This window comes from Palaemon carinicauda, chromosome 4 (assembly GCF_036898095.1).
Source record: "Palaemon carinicauda isolate YSFRI2023 chromosome 4, ASM3689809v2, whole genome shotgun sequence".
NCBI classification, from domain to species: domain Eukaryota; kingdom Metazoa; phylum Arthropoda; class Malacostraca; order Decapoda; family Palaemonidae; genus Palaemon; species Palaemon carinicauda.
This window is the reverse complement of record NC_090728.1, coordinates 177,104,666-177,124,813: the sequence shown is the minus strand read 5'-3', so window position 1 is coordinate 177,124,813 and position 20,148 is coordinate 177,104,666. Positions and strand designations below refer to the sequence as shown.

Genomic DNA, 20,148 nt, shown 5'->3' with positions numbered 1-20,148 from the left:
CAGACTAGAAGGCAACGTTATGAAACTGCTTGACAGTCTAGTGAGTTGGCAACAACCCAAGATGTGTTGAGAAGCATGCGGTAAGGTATGCAGAGCATGATGTATGCAGAGTATGCTGTATGCAGAGCATGCTGTATGTAGAGCATGTTGTATGCAGAGCATGCTGAATGCAGAGCATGCTGTATGCAGAGCATGTTGTATGCAGAGCATGCTGAATGCAGAGCATGCTGAATGCTGAGCATGTAGTAAGCAGAGCCTGCTGTAAGCAGAGCCTGCTGAAAGGAAAGCAGAGCGTGTGCATGGCGTTTAACATTTCTCAGAAATTCCATGACCAGTGCTAGAGTGCTTTATGCATGCTTGCATGGGGTTTAAACCATGGTATGCTGAACAGCAGAGTCAGAACGAGCTGGAACAACAATAGTGTGGTTTCCTCTTCAAGACTCCGATGAGGGAACACCTGAGGCTCAGTCTGCAAAGGCTGAATAAAAGACAAGCAGAAGGAAGGCGCATGGGTGGAGGAGGCTGACTCCTAGCATGAGTGGTTGAACCCAAGGGTTGCGCTTGCTGAGCGGTTGGCGGAAGCGGAGTAGCAAGTTCCAGTTCCTGTGGTGTGAGCGGAGCGCGATGAGGAAGAGGCTGCGCAGAACAAGGTAAATGTCTCGCAAGCTGAGGCTCCTGAGGCGCAAGGCTAAGGTGTTGTGGTGCTTGCCTTATGGAGGGTTGAGCTCGCTGCAGCAAGAGCTGAGGAAACTGACTCATGGACGGGAGAGGTTGTTGTACCTCAACCGAGTGTTGCATCACTGGTGGAGCAGCAAGTGGAGGCGGAGGAAGAGAGGTATAATCCTCCTGATCCCAATGTAAAGGTTGCCTTAAGAAAGGCGGAGGCTGAACACCACAGGGAACAGCAAACTCAGCACGTGTCTCAACATCGTACGCCTGGCAGGTGGAACTGCTGGCAGGTGGTACTGCGATCAGGCGGAGCGAGTGTAGGTGGAGGGAGTGTAGGCGGAGGCGGAGGAGCAACACTCTCAGCCCGACACTCACGCATCAAGTCCGAAAGCTGTGCTTGCATGGACTGTAGTAGAGTCCACAACATCATACGCCTGGCAGATGGTACTGTGATCAGGCGGAGCGAGTGTAGGAGGAGGGAGTGTAGGCGGAGGCGGAGGAGCAACACTCTCAGCCCGACACTCACTCATCAAGTCCGAAAGCTGTGCTTGCATGGACTGTAGTAGAGTCCACAACATCGTACGCCTGGCAGATGGTACTGTGATCAGGCGGAGCGAGTGTAGGAGGAGGGAGTGTAGGCGGAGGCGGAGGAGCAACACTCTCAGCCCGACACTCACTCATCAAGTCCGAAAGCTGTGCTTGCATGGACTGTAGTAGAGTTCACAACATCGTACGCCTGGCAGATGGTGCTGCGACCAGGCGGAGCAGGTGCAGGCTGGGCGAGCACAGGCGGAGCAGGTGCAGGCTGGGCGAGCACAGGCGGAGCGAGAACAGGTGGAGGGAGTGTAGGCGGAGGAGGAGGTGCAACACTCTCAGCCCGACACTCACGCATCAAGACCGAAAGTTGTGGACTGCAGTAGAGTTAACTTGGGGTCGGCAGACACTAAGTTCTGCTGAGGTAAAGCCTTAACAGCAGAGATCTGTTGTGGCAGAACCTTACTCCTCTTAGGCGGAGTGTAATCAACTGATGACTGAGGAGAGTCAGCTAACCCAATGACTGCATTCGGGTTGTGAACTTTAACTTCGTACGTCTGGCATAGGTCTGGACTTAACGTTTAAGAAGTCTTGAGACCTGAGACCAGCGTTACTCTGCCTTGATTTTCTCCCCTAATCTCTTCTGCAGACGAGCAAAATAAGGGCTCAATCGTCTGCGGGTGGGAGTGACGGTCTCGGTAAGACACGCCCACAACCACCGAGAATACTTCTGTGCGCCGATCAAGGCCTGCTGAACCCTTATGCCCTTCGACATTGCTTCTCCCCTGGGCTTGGGAGCTTGCAAGAGGTCCCGGACTGGGAGGACGACTGGCGCGCACAAAAGTACCCTCACGCACTAATCACTTATCACTTTGATTTCTGTTTGCACTTATTTCACTGAACTCGAAACTTTAAGTGGTTTGTACCTGAAATACGCAATTCTATCCTTTCTCAAAGTTAGTAATTGCGAAAACAGAATTACAATGTAACAGAAAAATCTAATGAAAGATAATTCAGTGGTTGGAAAGAGACTAAACACTAGATCACTCTAGAAACGTTTAGTTTCTTCCCCTAAAGAGACTAGGGAGAAGAGCAAAAAACGATAACGACGTTACTCGTACGCCTGGCAGGCTTGAATGAAACGTTTATCCTCTTTCTCCCTCCGTCTCTATCTCTCTCTCTCTCTCTCTCTCTCTCTCTCTCTTGACTTAGAACCTGAGAGAAGAGCCCAATCATATATATCGTTAAAACATATTATTGTTAAAGGAAAAAAACTGAAAAGTTCCTTTATTAGGATCAAAACCATTAAGTTAAGAAAGAATAAACAAAACGCTAGACACGGTTACTCTTACTGCAACGTGAAACCGTGAACATTCTTTCTCTATCGTAACGATAGAGTGCAAGTTGAACGTTCTGAACGTCAACAACTGCAGAGACAAAACAAAACGTTAGTTCAGCTTTGAAAACAGTACGAGACTGTCAAAGAAAATCTTTCAAACTCTGTGGCGGAAATAGCATAATATGTTAACAGGTAAAACCGAAATGACGGGCTCAAAGTTTATTAACTTCGGTAAAAGACCGCCTACTATTAGGAAGGTCGAATATAAACAAATATAAAAATTAATTTTAATGAGTTTATAATAAAAGGAAGTTAATCGAAGAGGCCTATAAGAGGCGGAGAGATATAAAATAAATCTATAACTTTTGTTAAGCAAAATTAAGAAAGAGAGTCTATACTCTCTTAGACACCAACACTTCCGTCTAAGGGAAGGGTCGGCCATTGAAAAGTGAACGAGAGTTCATACTCTCTCGTCACCAAAATTAATCAAATTAATTCCAAAAGCTAACTAAGCTAATATAGAAGTTTCCAGTAAAGCGACAGCCGAAATCAAAGAGAAATACTTCACCAAAGTCGTGAAAATACTCCAAGAACATAAGCGTATCCCAGAACGTCTTGCCGGAAGCACGACAGAGGAATAATTGAGGAGGTGTCAACAAGAAGTACTTGAGTACCTGGCCACAGGTGGCGCTGGTAAATACACCCCCTTCTAGTATTGTGATAGCTGGCGTATCCCTCCATAGAATTCTGTCGGGCAACGGAGTTGACAGCTACATGATTATCGGGTAAGTTTAATATTGAAAAATTATTGTTACTGTAAACTCCATAAAGCACAAACTACAATAAATAAACATGCTGTATTAAGAGTTTTCTCCTATTGTCAAAGAACTACAGCATAATGGTCTTTAGATTGGCAGTTGTATTATATAATTATTTTCCATGGAAATTATATAATATTTTTCAGTAGTAACATTAATTGTCCAGCACACAGAATGTTAGAATAATCTACTTAATACCCAAGCAACACAAATCAAGTTATCCTTTTTTGAGGAAGAGCCCAAATCATCAAATCTAAATTCATATTCACTTGGGTTAATAAATGCTGGCCCTTTTCCACATCAAGAAGCTATCATAAACATGAATATTCAAGAGACTAAATTTAATTCACATAAATACCTGACCATCTACTGTGCCACTAAAAACACTTGAAAGTCTGTTAGGATGCCGACACATAGCAGTTACACCTTCCGAGTGTGTAAGGCTTCCAACAAAAGGTTTTGCGAAAACTCTCTCCAATTTTACAGCATTCAGAGCAAGCTTGTACTCCCTTACTGCCTCAAGGGGATGCAAATCAGGGTCATAATTCCTTGGCACTGAAAGAGAAAATATGATGAAGATGATTAACATACTTATATATATACTGAATACAGTACAGTGTACATTTAAGGGTGAAAAAAAATAAAAAAATAAAAAATGTTATTTTCATTAGTAAAATAAATTTTTGAATATACTTACCCGATAATCATGTAGCTGTCAACTCCGTTGCCCGACAGAATTCTACGGAAGGGATACGCCAGCGATCACTATACTAGAAGGGGGTGTACTCACCAGCGCCACCTGTGGCCAGGTACTGCAGTACTTCTTGTTGACACCACCTCAATTTTTCCTCGGTCCACTGGTTCTCTATGGGGAGGAAGGGTGGGTCAATTAAATCATGATTATCGGGTAAGTATATTCAAAAATTTATTTTACTAATGAAAATAACATTTTTCAATATTAAACTTACCCGATAATCATGTAGCTGATTCACACCCAGGGAGGTGGGTGAAAACCAGTGTACATGACTATAAGATAGCTAAGTATCCCGTATTTCATAATATCAGTTATTCAAAATAACAATGAAATTATAAGTACCTGGTAAGGAAGTCGACTTGAACCATTACTCTGCCTTTAATAAGTTCGTCTTCCTTACTGAGCGCAGCGTTCCTCTTAGGAGGCTGAACAACCCAAAGGTGCTGAAGTATACAGGGCTGCAACCCATACTAAAGGACCTCTACACAACCTCTAACCCAGGCGCTTCTCAAGAACGAATTGACCACCCGCCAAATCAAAAAAGGATGCGGAAGGCTTCTTAGCCTACCGTAACAACCCAAAAAACAACAATAAAAGCATTCAAGAGAAAGGTTAAAAAAGGTTATGGGATTAAGGGAATGTAGTGGCTGAGCCCTCACCTACTACTGCACTCGCTGCTACGAATGGTCCCAGGGTGTAGCAGTTCTCGTAAAGAGACTGGACATCTTTAAGATAAAATGATGCAAACACTGACTTGCTCCTCCAATAAGTTGCATCCATAATGCTCTGCAGAGAACGGTTCTGTTTAAAGGCCATCGAAGTGGCTACAGCTCTCACTTCGTGGGTCCTTACCTTCAGCAAAGCAAGGTCTTCATCCTTCATGTGAGAATGGGCTTCTCTAATCAGAAGCCTTATATAATACGAAACTGCGTTTTTGGACATAGGCATCGAAGGTTTCTTGATTGCACACCATAAGGCTTCTGACTGTCCTCGTATAGGTTTTGACCTATTAAGATAGTATTTCAGAGCTCTGACAGGGCAAAGAACTCTTTCTAGCTCGTTACCCACCATGTTGGAAAGGCTAGGAATTTCGAACGATCTAGGCCAAGGACGTGAAGGAAGTTCATTCTTAGCTAAAAATCCGAGCTGTAAAGAACATGTTGCTGATTCGGATGTGAACCCAATGTTCTTGCTGAAGGCGTGAACCTCACTAACTCTTTTAGCTGTTGCAAGGCAGACGAGGAAAAGAGTTTTGAGAGTAAGGTCTTTGAAGGAAGCTGACTGGAGAGGTTCGAACCTAGGAGACATAAGGAACCTTAAGACTACGTCTAGATTCCAGCCTGGAGTGGATAAACGACGTTCTTTAGAAGTCTCGAAAGATTTAAGGATGTCTTGAAGGTCCTTGTTGGATGAAAGGTCCAAACCTCTGTGGCGGAGAACTGAAGCCAACATACTTCTGTACCCTTTAATCGTAGGAGCCGAAAGGGATCTCACATTCCTTAGATGTAATAGGAAGTCAGCTACTTGGGTTACAGAGGTATTGGTAGAGGAAACTGCATTGGCTCTGCACCAGCTTCGGAAGACTTCCCACTTGGATTGGTAGACTCTACGAGTGGATACCCTCCTTGCCCTGGCAATCGCTCTGGCTGCCTCCTTCGAAAAGCCTCTAGCTCTAGCGAATCTTTCGACAGTCTGAAGGCAGTCAGACGAAGAGCGTGGAGGTTTGGGTGTACCTTGTTTACGTGAGGTTGACGTAGAAGGTCCACTCTTAGAGGGAGAGTCCTGGGAACGTCGACCAGCCATTGTAGTACCTCTGTGAACCATTCTCTTGCAGGCCAAAGGGGAGCAACCAGCGTCAGCCGTGTCCCTTCGTGCGAGACGAACTTCTGAATGACTCTGTTGATGATCTTGAACGGCGGGAATGCATATAGGTCGAGATGGGACCAATTCAGCAGAAAAGCATCCACGTGAACTGCTGCTGGGTCTGGAACTGGGGAACAGTACAAAGGAAGCCTCTTGGTCATGGAGGTGGCGAACAGATCTATCGTAGGCTGACCCCACAAGGTCCAAAGTCTGTTGCACACGCTCTTGTGAAGGGTCCATTCCGTGGGGATGACTTGATCTTTTCTGCTGAGGCGATCTGCTGAGACGTTCATGTTGCCCTGAATGAACCTCGTTACCAGAGTGAGATTTAGACTTCTTGACCAAATGAGGAGGTCCCTTGCTATCTCGTACAGCTTCCTCGAATGGGTCCCTCCCTGCTTGGAGATGTAAGCCAAGGCTGTGGTGTTGTCGGAGTTCACCTCCACCACCTTGCCTAACAGGAGGGACTTGAAGTTCATTAAGGCCAGATGAACTGCCAGCAGCTCCTTGCAGTTGATGTGGAGCGTTTCCTGTTCCTTGTTCCATGTTCCCGAGCATTCCTGTCCGTTCAAGGTCGCGCCCCAGTCCGAGTCTGATGCGTCCGAGAAGAGATGAAGATTGGGGGTCTGAATCGCTAACGATAGACCCTCCTTGAGAAGGATGTTGGCTTTCCACCACAAGAGAGTAGTCTTCATCTCTTTGGTGACAGGAATAGAGACTGCTTCGAGCGTCAAATCCTTGTCCCAATGAGCTGCTAGATGGAATTGGAGAGGGCGGAGGTGGAGTCTCCCTAACTCGACGAACAGGGCTAACGATGACAGGGTCCCTGTTAGACTCATCCACTGTCTCACCGAGCAACTGTTCCTCTTCAGCATGCTCAGGATGCATTCTAGGGCTTGGCTTATCCTTGGGGCCGATGGAAAAGCCCGAAAAGCCTGACTCCGAATCTCCATTCCCAGGTAAACGATGGATTGGGAGGGAATGAGCTGGGACTTTTCTAAGTTGACCAATAGACCCAGTTCCTTGATCAAGTCCAAAGTCCAGTTGAGACTCTCCAGACAGCGACGACTTGTGGGGGCTCTTAACAGCCAGTCGTCTAAATAAAGGGAGGCTCTGATGTCCGATAAGTGGAGGAATTTTGCAATATTCCTCATCAGATGCGTAAACACCATAGGAGCTGTGCTTAGGCCAAAACACAGGGCTTGGAATTGGTACACAACCTTTCCAAAAACGAATCTCAGGAAAGGTTGGGAGTCTGGATGAATAGGAACGTGAAAGTAAGCGTCTTTCAGATCCAACGAGACCATCCAGTCCTCCTGCCTGACCGCTGCTAGGACCGACTTCGTCGTCTCCATAGTGAACGTCTGCTTGGTGACATAAGCATTGAGCGCGCTGACGTCCAGCACCGGTCTCCAACCTCCTGTCTTCTTGGCCACCAGAAAGAGACGGTTGTAGAAGCCCGGGGATTGATGGTCCCGGACTATCACCACTGCCTTCTTCTGTAACAGGAGCGACACCTCCTGGTGTAACGCTAGCCTCTTGTCCTTTTCCTTGTAGTTGGGAGAGAGGTTGATGGGAGAAGTGGTCAGAGGGGGATTGCGGCAGAATGGTATCCTGTAACCCTCCCTTAGCCACTTGACAGACTGGGCGTCTGCACCTCTTCTTTCCCAAGCTTGCCAGAAGGTCTTGAGTCTGGCTCCTACTGCTGTCTGGAGAGGAGGAGAGTCAGTGTTTGCCTTTTGAAGTCTTGGGACCTTTCCTAGACCTGCCCCTGGAAGAGTCTGGACGGGTACTTCCTCGGCTGGGGGCTCTGCCACAAAAGGGCGGAATAAATCTCGTAGCAGGAGTATCGGCCACTGGGGTGCGGTAAGTTCTGGGAACAGAAGGAGCAACCTTAGCCTTACGAGCTGAAGAGGCCACAAGGTCATGAGTGTCCTTCTGAATAAGGGCCGCAGACAAATCCTTGATAAGCTCTTCGGGGAACAGGAACTTAGAAAGCGGAGCAAAAAGTAACTGAGACCTTTGACAAGAGGTGATGCCAGTAGAAAGAAAAGAGCAAAGTTGTTCCCTTTTCTTGAGTACTCCTGAAACAAACATTGATGCAAGTTCGCCGGACCCATCCCGAATTGCTTTATCCATACAGGACATTATAAGCATGGCTGAGTCCTTGTCCGCAGGGGCAGTCTTCTTGCTCAAGGCCCCCAGGCACCAGTCGAGAAAATTGAAAATCTCAAAGGCACGAAAAATGTTATTTTCATTAGTAAAATAAATTTTTGAATATACTTACCCGATAATCATATAGCTGTCAACTCCGTTGCCCGACAGAATTCTACGGAAGGGATACGCCAGCGATCGCTATACAAGAGGGGGGTGTACTCACAAGCGCCACCTGTGGCCAGGTACTGCAGTACTTCTTGTTGACACCACCTCAATTTTTCCTTGGTCCACTGGTTCTATGGGGAGGAAGGGTGGGTCAATTAAATCATGATTATCGGGTAAGTATATTCAAAAATTTATTTTACTAATGAAAATAACATTTTTCAATATTAAACTTACCCGATAATCATGTAGCTGATTCACACCCAGGGAGGTGGGTGAAAACCAGTGTACATGTATATCAAGAAGCTAAGTATCCCGTATTTCATATTATCAGTTATTCAAAATAACAATGAAATTACAAGTACCTGGTAAGGAAGTCGACTTGAGCCATTACTCTGCCTTAAATAAGTTCGTCTTCCTTACTGAGCGCAGCGTTCCTCTTAGGAGGCTGAACAACTCTAAGGTGCTGAAGTATCAAGGGCTGCAACCCATACTAAAGGACCTCATCACAACCTTTAACCTCGGCGCTTCTCAAGAAAGAATTGACCACCCGCCAAATCAACAAGGATGTGGAAGGCTTCTTAGCCGACCGTACAACCCATAAAAAGTATTCAAGAGAAAGGTTAAAAGGTTATGGGATTATGGGAATGTAGTGGCTGAGCCCTCGCCTACTACTGCATTCGTTGCTACGAATGGACCCAGGGTGTAGCAGTACTCGTAAAGAGACTGGACATCTTTGAGATAGAATGATGCGAACACTGACTTGCTTCTCCAATAGGTTGCATCCATAACACTCTGCAGAGAATGGTTCTGTTTGAAGGCCACTGAAGTAGCCACAGCTCCCACTTCATGTGTCCTTACCTTCAGCAAAGCAAGGTCTTCTTCCTTCAGATGAGAATGTGCTTCCCTAATCAGAAGCCTGAATAGTAAGAAACTGAGTTCTTAGAACTTGGGAAAGAAGGTTTCTTGATAGCACACCATAAGGCTTCTGATTGTCCTCGTAAAGGTTAAGACCTTTTTAGATAGTACCTAAGAGCTCTAACTGGGCAAAGTACTCTCTCCAGTTCATTCCCCACCAAGTTGGACAGGCTTGGGATCTCGAACGACTTAGGCCAAGGACGTGAAGGAAGCTCGTTTAGCAAAAACCGAGCTGCAAGGAACATGTAGCCGTTTCAGATGTGAAAACAATGATCCTGCTGAAGGCGTGGATCTCACTTACTCTTTTAGCTGTTGTCAAGCACACGAGGAAAAGAGTTTTTAATGTGAGGTCCTAAAAAGAGGCTGATTGGAGAGGTTCAAATCTTGATGACATAAGGAACCTTAGGACCACGTCTAGATTCCAGCCTGGAGTGGACAACCGACGTTCCTTTGAGGTCTCAAAAGACCTAGGGAGGTCCTGTAGATCTTTGTTGGTGGAAAGATCCAAGCCTCTGTGGCGGAAAACCGCTGCCAACATACTTCTGTAACCCTTGATCGTAGGAGCTGAAAGGGATCTTACTTTCCTTAGATGTAACAGGAAGTCAGCAATCTGGGTTACAGTGGTACTGGTTGAGGAAACTGCATTGGTCTTGTACCAGCTACGGAAGACTTCCCCTTGAGACTGATAGATTCTGAGAGTGGATGTTCTCCTTGCTCTGGCAAACGCTCTGGCTGCCTCCTTCGAAAAGCCCCTAGCTCTTGAGAGTCTTTCGAAAGTCTGAAGGCAGTCAGACGAAGAGCGTGGAGGTTTGGGTGTACCTTCTTTACGTGAGGTTGACGTAGAAGGTTCACTCCTAGAGGAAGAGTCCTGGGAATGTCGACCAGCCATTGCAGTACCTCTATGAACCATTCTCTCGCGGGCCAGAGCGGAGCCAATCCACGTCAGCCGTGTCCCTTTGCGAGAGGAGAACTTCTGAAGTACCCTGTTGACAATCTTGAACGGCGGGAATGCATACAGGTCGAGATGGGACCAATCCAGCAGAAAAGCATCCACGTGAACTGCTGCTGGGTCTGGAATCGGAGAACAATACAACAGGAGTCTCTAGGTTATCGAGGTAGCGAACAGATCTATGGTTGGCTGACCCCACAGGGCCCAAAGTCTGCTGCAAACACTCTTGTGAAGGGTCCACTCTGTGGGGATGACCTGACCCTTCCGGCTGAGGCGATCTGCCATGACATTCATACCGCCCTGAATGAACCTCATTACCAGCGTGAGCTTTCGATCTTTTGACCAGATGAGGAGGTCCCTTGCGATCTAGAACAACTTCCACGAAAGAGTCCCTCCCTGCTTGAAGATGTAAGCCAGGGCTGTGGTGTTGTCAGAGTCCACCTCCACCACCTTGTTAAGCTGGAGGGACTTGAAGTTTATCAAGGCCAGAAGAACCGCCAACAACTCCTTGCAATTGATGTGAAGTGTCCTTTGCTCCTGATTCCATGTTCCCGAGCATTCCTGTCCGTCCAAAGTCGCACCCCAGCCCGTGTCTGATGCGTCCGAGAGGAGACGGCGGTCGGGTTTCTGAACAGCCAAATGTAGACTTCCTTGAGAAGAAAGCTGTTCTTACACCACGCGAGAGAAGACCTCCTCTCTTCGGAAACAGGAACTGAGACCGTCTCTAGCGTCATGTCCTTTATCCAGTGAGCAGCTAGATGATACTGAAGGGGGGGGGAGGTGGAGTCTCCCTAACACGATGAACAGGGCCAGCGATGAAAGTGTCCCTGTTAGACTCATCCACTACCTGACTGAGCATCGGTTCCTTCTCAGCATGCTCTGGATGCATTCTAGGGCTTGGAAGATCCTTGGGGCCGACGGAAAAGCCCGAAAAGCTCGACTCTGAAGATCCATACCCAGGTAGACAATGGTCTGGGATGGGACGAGCTGAGACTCCTCAAAATTGACCAGGAGGCCCAGTTCCTTGGTCAGATCCATAGTCCATCTGAGAATCTCCAGACAGCGACGACTAGTGGGAGCTCTTAAAAGCCAGTCGTCTGACGGAGCCGGACACAAGATCATGGTACTGCTGAACAGTCTGTGAACTGTCAACCATGGGGAAGCGAGGAAGTACAGTGACAACCCGAAGCTGTCTAGACTGTCTGGGTCGTATAGACAACTCCTTATCGGGTTGCTGAGGTTGCCGCACTGCGTCACAACAAGTCACTTCTGCTGGTTGATGAACGTCTTCCCAGTGACACACTGACTCCGTAAACAAAAAATCCCCTAACAAGGAGTAAGCTTGGACTGCATGTCTTGCAACACAGCTCAAGGTCTATGGGAGCAGGTGTGGTAACAGACGGGGTTAGCGACTGAAGTGGAACCATTACCTTCCCTGGAAGCATGTTATGCTTAAATAAAAGTCCATAGGAGGCTACGCAGCTAAAGGCTCCTCTCCAAATGACAGAGTCCTCAAGGGAATATCAGAAGGAGGGAGAAAAGCACTTTCTCATCTACAGGGACCATATCCGAGAAAAGCTAAGTTCTCTCAGTGAGGGTTTCACTGGTGCAAAAGCAGCAGACTAGAAGGCAACGTTATGAAACTGCTTGACAGTCTAGTGAGTTGGCAACAACCAAAGATGTGTGACTGAGAAGCATGCGGTAAGGTATGCAGAGCATGCTGTATGTAGAGCATGCTGTATGCAGAGCATGCTGTATGTAGAGCATGCTGTAAGAGAAGCAGAGCATGTTGCATGGCGTGTAACATTTCTCAGAAATTCCATGACCAGTGCTAGATTGAGTAATATCGCATTACTGTCCATTGAAAGTGCACGTGCCGAGGGAATTGATTTAGACTGTTTTGTTGATGAATTTGATAGCCGGCATGATAATCGTAGAATTAAGCTGCACTAAATATACGATCTATAATCTACTTCACCTCAGGACAGGGAAACTCGCCCTGTTGGCAACACTGCATTACTTCATGCATGCTTGCATGGGGTTTTAATATCAACATAATATTTACATTACATTCATAACTCATGATTCATTTTTGTTTTGAAGATATTTTGCCATATTTGCGATTTGTTAAAAATATATTGCAAGGAATACATATATATTTTTTTATTTAAGTAATACGAATAACCTCCATTATCATAATGTTTGTGTAGGCATACATGTATATGATTACAAATGCAAGTTATGAAAGTAATGAGGTGTTATTATTGTCATTTGTTATTTCAAAGTTGAATGGGAAGAGGCTCAAGTTGAGGAGAAAGTGGCAGATGCATGCGTTGAGGTGGCTGACTCATAGCATGAGGTTCCTGCCTCAAGAGTTGCGCTTGCCTCAAGGGTTGAGGTGGCTGCGCAGAGAGAGGCTCTTGACTCACGAGTTGAGGTTCTTGAGGTGTGAGCTGCGAGAGTTGAGGTAGCGGCTGCGCAGAACGCAGTTCCTGTCTCACGAGTTGAGGTTCCTGAGGAGCTAGCCTCAAGAGTTGAGGCTCTCGCCTTGAGGAAAGTTGAGGTAGCAGCTGCGAGAGCTGAGGTGGCTGCCTCAAGGATGGTAGAGGTTGTCATACCTCAAAAGGTTGTAGCCTCAAAGATGGTCTAACTGCAAGAAAATCTTGCCTCAAGGCATAAGACTCCTGCTCCCATTGTTGAGGTTGCCTTAAGGAAGGTTAAGGTTGCTGCACAACGCTGGTAACTGGCAACTCCGAACGCGGTAAGGTAGCTTGAGGAACCTCAACTTCGTACGCCTGGCAGACTGGACTGCGGTGAGGCGGAGCGCTCGCAGGAGGAGGTGTAACCTTCTCAGCCTGAAACTCACGCATTAAGACCGCAAGCTGCGACTGCATGGACTGCAGCAAAGTCATCTTGGGATCAACAGACGATAAGGTCTGTTGAGGCAAAGCCTTAACAGAAGATGAGGTCTGTTGAGGCATCGCCTTACCTCTCTTAGGAGGTGTGCAGTCACCTGATGACTGCGGAGAGTCAGAGCTAACCCAATGACTGCATCCGGGTTGTTGAACTCTAGAGGTCTGGACTTTACGTTTAAGAGGTCTTGAGACCTGAGTCCAGCGTTTTCTCCCCGAAATTTCTTCTGCAGACGAGCAAAATAAGGGCTCAATCGTCTGCGGGTGGGAGTGACGGTCTCTGTAAGACACGCCCGCAACCACCGAGGATACTTCTGTGCGCCGATCAAGGCCTGCCGAACCCTTTTGCCCTTCGACATTGCTTCTCCCCTGGGCTTGGGAGCTTGCAAGAGGTCCCGGACTGGGAGGACGACTGGCACGCACAGAAGTACCCTCACGCACAACACTGACACACTTTGCGCTAATCACTTATCACTTTTGATTTTCTGTTTGCACTTATTTCACTGAACTCGAAACTTTAAGTGGTTTGTACCTGAAACACGCAATTCTATCCTTCCTTAAAAGTTAGTAATTGCGAAAACAGAATTACAATGTAACAGAAAAATCTAATGAAAGATAAATAATTCAGTGGCTGGAAAGAGACTAAACACTAGATCAAATAAACTACGTTTAAAATCTCTCACCGCATAAAGATTGAGAACAAGAATAAAACTCTAGAAACGTTTACCTTCTTCCCCTAAAGAGACTAGGGAGAAGAGCAAAAACGATAACAACGTTACTCGCTTGAACGAAACGTTTATCCAGCTCTCTCTCCCTCCGTCTCTATCTCTCTCTCTCTCTCTCTCTCTTGACTTAGAACCTGAGAGAAGAGCCCAATCATATATATCGTTAAAACATATTATTGTTCAAGGAAAAAAACTATTTCCCAAATAAAAAGTTCCTTTATTAGAATTAAAACCATTAAGCTAAGAAAGAATGAACAAAACGCTAGAAACGGTTACTCTTACTGCAACGTGACACCGTGAAAATTCTCTCTCTATCGTAACGATAGAGCGCAAGTTGAACGTTCTGAACGTCAACAACTGCAGAGACAAAACAAAACGTTAGTTCAACTTTGAAAACAGTACGAGACTATCAAAGAAATTCTTTCAAAAACATTAATAATATGTTAACAGGTAAAACCGAAATGACGGGCTCAATGTTAATTAACTTCGGTACCAAGAAAAGACCGCCTACTATTAGGAAAGGTCGAATATAAACAAATATAAAAATTAATTTTAATAAGTTTATAATAAAAGGAAGTTAATCGAAGAGGCCTATAAAAGGCGGAGAGATAAAAAAAAAAAAATCTATAAATTTTGTTAAGCAAAATTAAGAAAGAGAGTCTATACTCTCTTAGACACCAACACTTCCGTCTAAGGGAAGGGTCGGCCATTTAAAGGTGAAAGAGAGTTCATACTCTCTTCGTCACCATAATTAATCAAATTAATTCCAAAAGCTAGCTAAGCTAATAATAAAACTTCCTGAATAGCGAAAGCTGAAATCTTAGAGCAATACTTCACCAAAAACCGTGAACAAGACTCCAAAATTATAAGCGTATCCATGAACGTCTTGCCGGAAGCACGACAGAGGAAAAATTGAGGTGGTGTCAACAAGAAGTACTGCAGTACCTGGCCACAGGTGGCGCTTGTGAGTACACCCCCCTCTTGTATATCGATCGCTGGCGTATCCCTTCCGTAGAATTCTGTCGGGCAACGGAGTTGACAGCTACATGATTATCGGGTAAGTTTAATATTGAAAAATACCCTTTAAGAAGTGGTCTAAGTCGGAAAAGGTCCAGCAGACCTTAGAGCGCCTCATAGCTGATCTACGTGGAGAGTCGACCAAACTTGAGAAGTCAGCCTGGGCAGAGGCAGGGACTCCCAAGCCTGGTTCCTCTCCTGTGGCATACCATACGCCCGCCTTAGAAGTCAGCTTAGTAGGAGGGAACATAAAAGAAGTCTTCCCTAGTTGCTGTTTGGACTGCAACCAATCCCCTAACATTCTTAAAGCTCTCTTAGAGGATCTAGCAAAGACGAGCTTAGTATAGGCCGACTTAACAGGTTGCATGCCTAGCGAAAACTCAGATGGAGGAGAGCGAGGGGTAGCAGAAACAAAATGATCCGGGTAAACCTCTCTGAAAAGAGCCAGGACCTTGCGAAAGTCAATGGAGGGAGGAGAAGACTTGGGTTCCTCCACGTCCGAAGAGGGATCATCTAGGTGCGCAGCTTCCTCCTCAGAAACCTCATTACCAGAGTGTTGCGAAGCGAGAGGTAAAGTTACAGCGGTGTGCTGAACAGTAGAGTAGAGGAAGGTAGGTGCATGCGTTGAGGTGGCTGACTCCTAGCATGAGTTTCCTGTCTCAAGAGTTGCGCTTGCTTCAAGGGTTGAGGTGGATGCGCAGTAGCAGGTTCCTGTCTCACGAGTTGAGGTTCTTGAGGTGTGAGCTGCGAGAGTTGAGGTAGTAGCTGCGCAGAACGCAGTTCCTGTCTCACGAGTTGAGGTTCTTGAGGTGCTAGCCTCAAGAGTTGAGGCTCTCGCCTTGAGGAAAGTTGAGGTAGCAGCTGCGAGAGCTGAGGTGGCTGCCTCAAGGATGGTAGAGGTTGTCGTACCTCAAGAGGTTGTTGCCTCGAAGATGGTCTAACCGCAAGAAAATCTTGCCTCAAAGGAAGAGGAGGATGTAAGGCATAAGACTCCTGTTCCCATTGTTGAGGTTGCCTTAAGGAAGGTGGAGGTTGCTGCACAACGCTGGTAACTGGCAACTCCGAACGCGGTAAGGTAGCTTGAGGAACCTCAACTTCGTACGCCTGGCAGACTGGACTGCGGTGAGGTGGAGCGCTCGCAGGAGGAGGTGTAACCTTCTCTGCCTGAAACTCACGCATTAAGACCGCAAGCTGCGACTGCATGGACTGCAGCAAAGTCATCTTGGGATCAACAGACGATAAGGTCTGTTGAGGCAAAACCTTAACAGAAGATGAGGTCTGTTGAGGCATCGCCTTACCTCTCTTAGGAGGTGTGCAGTCACCTGATGACTGCGGAGAGTCAGAGCTAACCCAATGACTGCATCCGGGTTGTTGAACTCTTGAGGTCTGGACTTTACGTTTAAGAGGTCTTGAGACCTGAGTCCAGCGTTTTCTCCCCGAAATTTCTTCTGCAGACGAGCAAAATAAGGGCTCAATCGTCTGCGGGTGGGAGTGACGGTCTCTGTAAGACACGCCCGCAACCACCGAGGATACTTCTGTGCGCCGATCAAGGCCTGCCGAACCCTTTTGCCCTTCGACATTGCTTCTCCCCTGGGCTTGGGAGCTTGCAAGAGGTCCCGGACTGGGAGGACGACTGGCACGCACAGAAGTACCCTCACGCACAACACTGACACTGACACTAGCACTCGGCACCGCACTGACACTAGCACTCGGAACAGCACTGGCACTACCACTTCCCACTGCACTTTTGACCTTAAGTTCCTTGACGTCCGCCAAGAGGAACTTGTGGTCACTCACTACCGATTCCACTTTGTCACCTAAAGCCTGAATGGCACGCAAAACATCGGACATATCAGGCTGAGCACAAATAGTAGGTTCGGGGGTAGCCACTACAGGGGGAGGAAAAGGTTGAGGATCATGAGGTGAGGAATAAAGCGAAGAGCGAGCAGAACTCCTCCTAACTCTCTCTCTCTCTAACTTAGTGGTATATTTAAGGAATCGAACAAACTCAAGTTCCGAAAGTCCGGCGCATTCCTCACATCGATCTTCCAACTGACAGGATATTTCCCTACAGTCGGAACAAGCGGTGTGAGGATCAACCGAGGCCTTCGGAATACGCCTATTACAAGACCTACATCGTCTATGGGGAGGGGCTTGAGAAAGGTCGGACATCTTGAATCAAAGAGCTAGTCAAGGGGGATTCCAAAAGAAAGCAAAAGATCGTTAACCATTAATCAAATCAAATAAAAGCTATCTAAGCTAATAGAAAAGTTTCCAGTATAGCGAAAGCTGAAATCTTAGAGCAATACTTCACCAAAAACCGTGAACAAGACTCCAAAATTATAAGCGTATCCATGAACGTCTTGCCGGAAGCACGAGAGGAAAAATTGAGGTGGTGTCAACAAGAAGTACTGCAGTACCTGGCCACAGGTGGCGCTGGTGAGTACACCCCCTTCTAGTATAGTGATCGCTGGCGTATCCCTTCCGTAGAATTCTGTCGGGCAACGGAGTTGACAGCTACATGATTATCGGGTAAGTTTAATATTGAAAACTACTTAATTGGTTCCAAGAGACCTGTTATAAGTTAATTTTTTATCTAAGTGTCCTTATCTAATAAGCACCGCATCAACCTGTCCTCTGGTAAAATTGCTCAAATAACCAATACATGTAATCCTTTTGGAGAAATTAAGAAATGTCCTTGGTGTATTTCTAGGTCTTTTGACTGATTTTCATAACAATAACTGTGAGAAACCCATATTTCTAAAGGTATAAGTTGCTTTCTAATACAGTATTGTCCTCTTACGCATATCTTAGAGGTATGACAAAATAAACATAGGAACAAATGGCCTCATTTCAAAAACAATTTCTGACACTGAGGGATATCAAAATTGTATAAAATATAAGATTATGTCTGAAAACCTGTGTCACCATATGTAAGAAAACAAACGTTGTAGTGTTTACATTTACCAGAGTTGCATGGGAAAAACTTTATTGGTAAGAATAAGATTGTGCAAATAGAAATACTTAAACAGCAATATTTATGTATACGTATACCGTAGGTATATAACAACTAGGAGCCTTTGTATACTGTAACAACATACAAGATCAAGTGCATAGAATATAATCTAACCTAAACTTACCCGCCTAACCTAACCTACAAGCAGTATCCTTACTTACTCACTAACCGAGGGTAACGCCCTATTGCTACCCTTCTAGACTGCCGTATTTTAGGCGATAGGGTTGCAAAAAGGGGTTATGGGGCATGGCCGTCATAATACATACACCCGAACAATTTATATATGGGAAATCAAAGTTCTCGGGGCTTCTTGTGCCATAGGGACCAAACAAAGGGAGGAAAAGTTGGTTTCATTGTAGTGTATTACAGGGCGATGTACCCTAGGAAAACAACTACTTTTTCTTATAGAAAAAATTACGCTCTCTTCAAAAATGACACTCGTTCCCGTCGCAAATGAATAGTTTCAGAAATATATATACATCTATATCCTCCGATAATGGGGGACCCCCAGTGGGAACTCGGGGTATTGGGTGGGGAAAACATACTGGGGAATCGATATATAAACGTAAAACAAGCCTTTTCTTCTCTATTCATTACCTTCTTGAAATTATAGTAACCGGAGGAAAATACAAAACAGTATAACTGAATAAACTTTGGAGGCGCCGTTGCAAAGATTGTCATGAAAAAATACAGTAACCAGTGCTGCCAACATCCGATGTAGATCAAATGTTATTTTGTGACCTGTCATACTACTAGGCTAGGTTAGGTGGGTTTGTTAGGTTCTGTGCCCTTTTTGTACTTTTTATATATTGGGTAAAACTTATATGGAGAAATTATTTAATATTCGTATGGAAATATCTATCATTGCTATCGTTAGTAATGTCAGCGTGCCGTTGGTAACTCTGTGTAGCATACGTCAACGTTGGTAACACTGTGTATTATTGGTAACGTTGCTAATGTTATCGTTCGCAGTACATTCGTAAGAGAAGTGACACAGTGCAACTTAAAGTTAGCCGAATTGGTTGATCTGTTTGTTTCCGATTGAAATGAACAGCAAATTCGGTTAAATCACGTTATTTACTATAGGAAAATATATTTTCTGTTCGAAATCTCACCCTGTAATACAATAAAAAATTACCGAAAAGTTTTTACAAGAGTAGGTTTTCAAGTTATTCTTATTAACTGCCAAATTAGGTTGTGGGGTTCATACTAGTGCTTCAATAGAGGTATATCTAATTATGTTGATAAAAATAAGTTTACTCGTAAAACAAAAACATCACATTACACACGATAGCCTAGACTACCCAAACCAGTTGGGTAAATGTGATCGATACAACCATAGTTAAAGTTTAAGGCAAACTACAAAACAATGCATTGGCTTCATACTCTACCCTGGTTTTATTAGAGTTACGGACAGGGAAAACTTTCCTAGCAAAACCCTACTTTTTCATATAGCATTGCAACTAGATGGGTAAAGTTACCAGATCTAGTATAGTAAAGTAGTACCATTATATGGCTAGCATTGCCTGTTAGGGTTATCGGAACTTTGGACCCTATTGAACTGTTTAAATGAATGAATCTATAAAATTCTGAGCCATCTGATCCGGTTACCGGTGGTAAACATAGCATTGATCACTGAACAGTCTGGAATTAAACCCTATGACACAGTGGTAGGCCATGATAAAAAAAGTGCTTTACCCGTAACTTACCTTTATGTATATCATTCTTAGTTTCCCTAAGATAATTGTCAGGATTTCGTGAAATCACTTTTATTTTCTTTATCGACATTTTCAAAGCATGGAGAAGACAATATAAGTGTAAAACTGAGATCAGATAGAACAGTAGATCTTGACGAACTTGACGCACGTTCCTGTATTAGTAGTATGAAAACAACAATACTTGGATAATGGGTTCCAGTAAGAATCTTTTAAACGGCACATTTCGAGTCCTGTCTTCTGACCACTGATTACTATATCTACTTTTAAGATACCTTGTTTTTCATATACTGTGCATTATGTATGTTACATTCTAATTATAAGAGCGACTCATATAGCAAGGGTTTATGTACATTGCCCGTTTCAATATATCTTGATGTACTTTACTAATTTTGATAAGATCTATTTTTAAGATTTTTGACAATTATTCCAATTTTCCTTACCAATTTATTTTTTTCTTATGACTTAATGTTCTGTTTAGTCCCCCTCTTCCTTGCACAGGTCGCAAAGTTCATCGTATTTTTATTCTTGCTCTCATTATTATTAATGGATATTATTACGTTTTAATAAATCCAGACTTTTCCATCTCGTTCCTCATTA

At 45.0% G+C, this 20,148-nt stretch overlaps 1 protein-coding gene across 1 annotated transcript in view; it reads right to left on the bottom strand.

Annotated features, from left to right (window-relative positions):
- Nucleotides 1–19,729, bottom strand: part of LOC137639766 (DDB1- and CUL4-associated factor 13) — a 70,059-nt gene extending 50,330 nt beyond the window's left edge. The window contains 2 exon segments of the mRNA XM_068372010.1: nucleotides 3,719–3,915; nucleotides 19,543–19,729. Coding sequence (XP_068228111.1) covers nucleotides 3,719–3,915; nucleotides 19,543–19,621 — 276 coding nt within the window. The 5' untranslated portion in view covers nucleotides 19,622–19,729.
- Nucleotides 19,730–20,148: the final 419 nt, after the last annotated feature.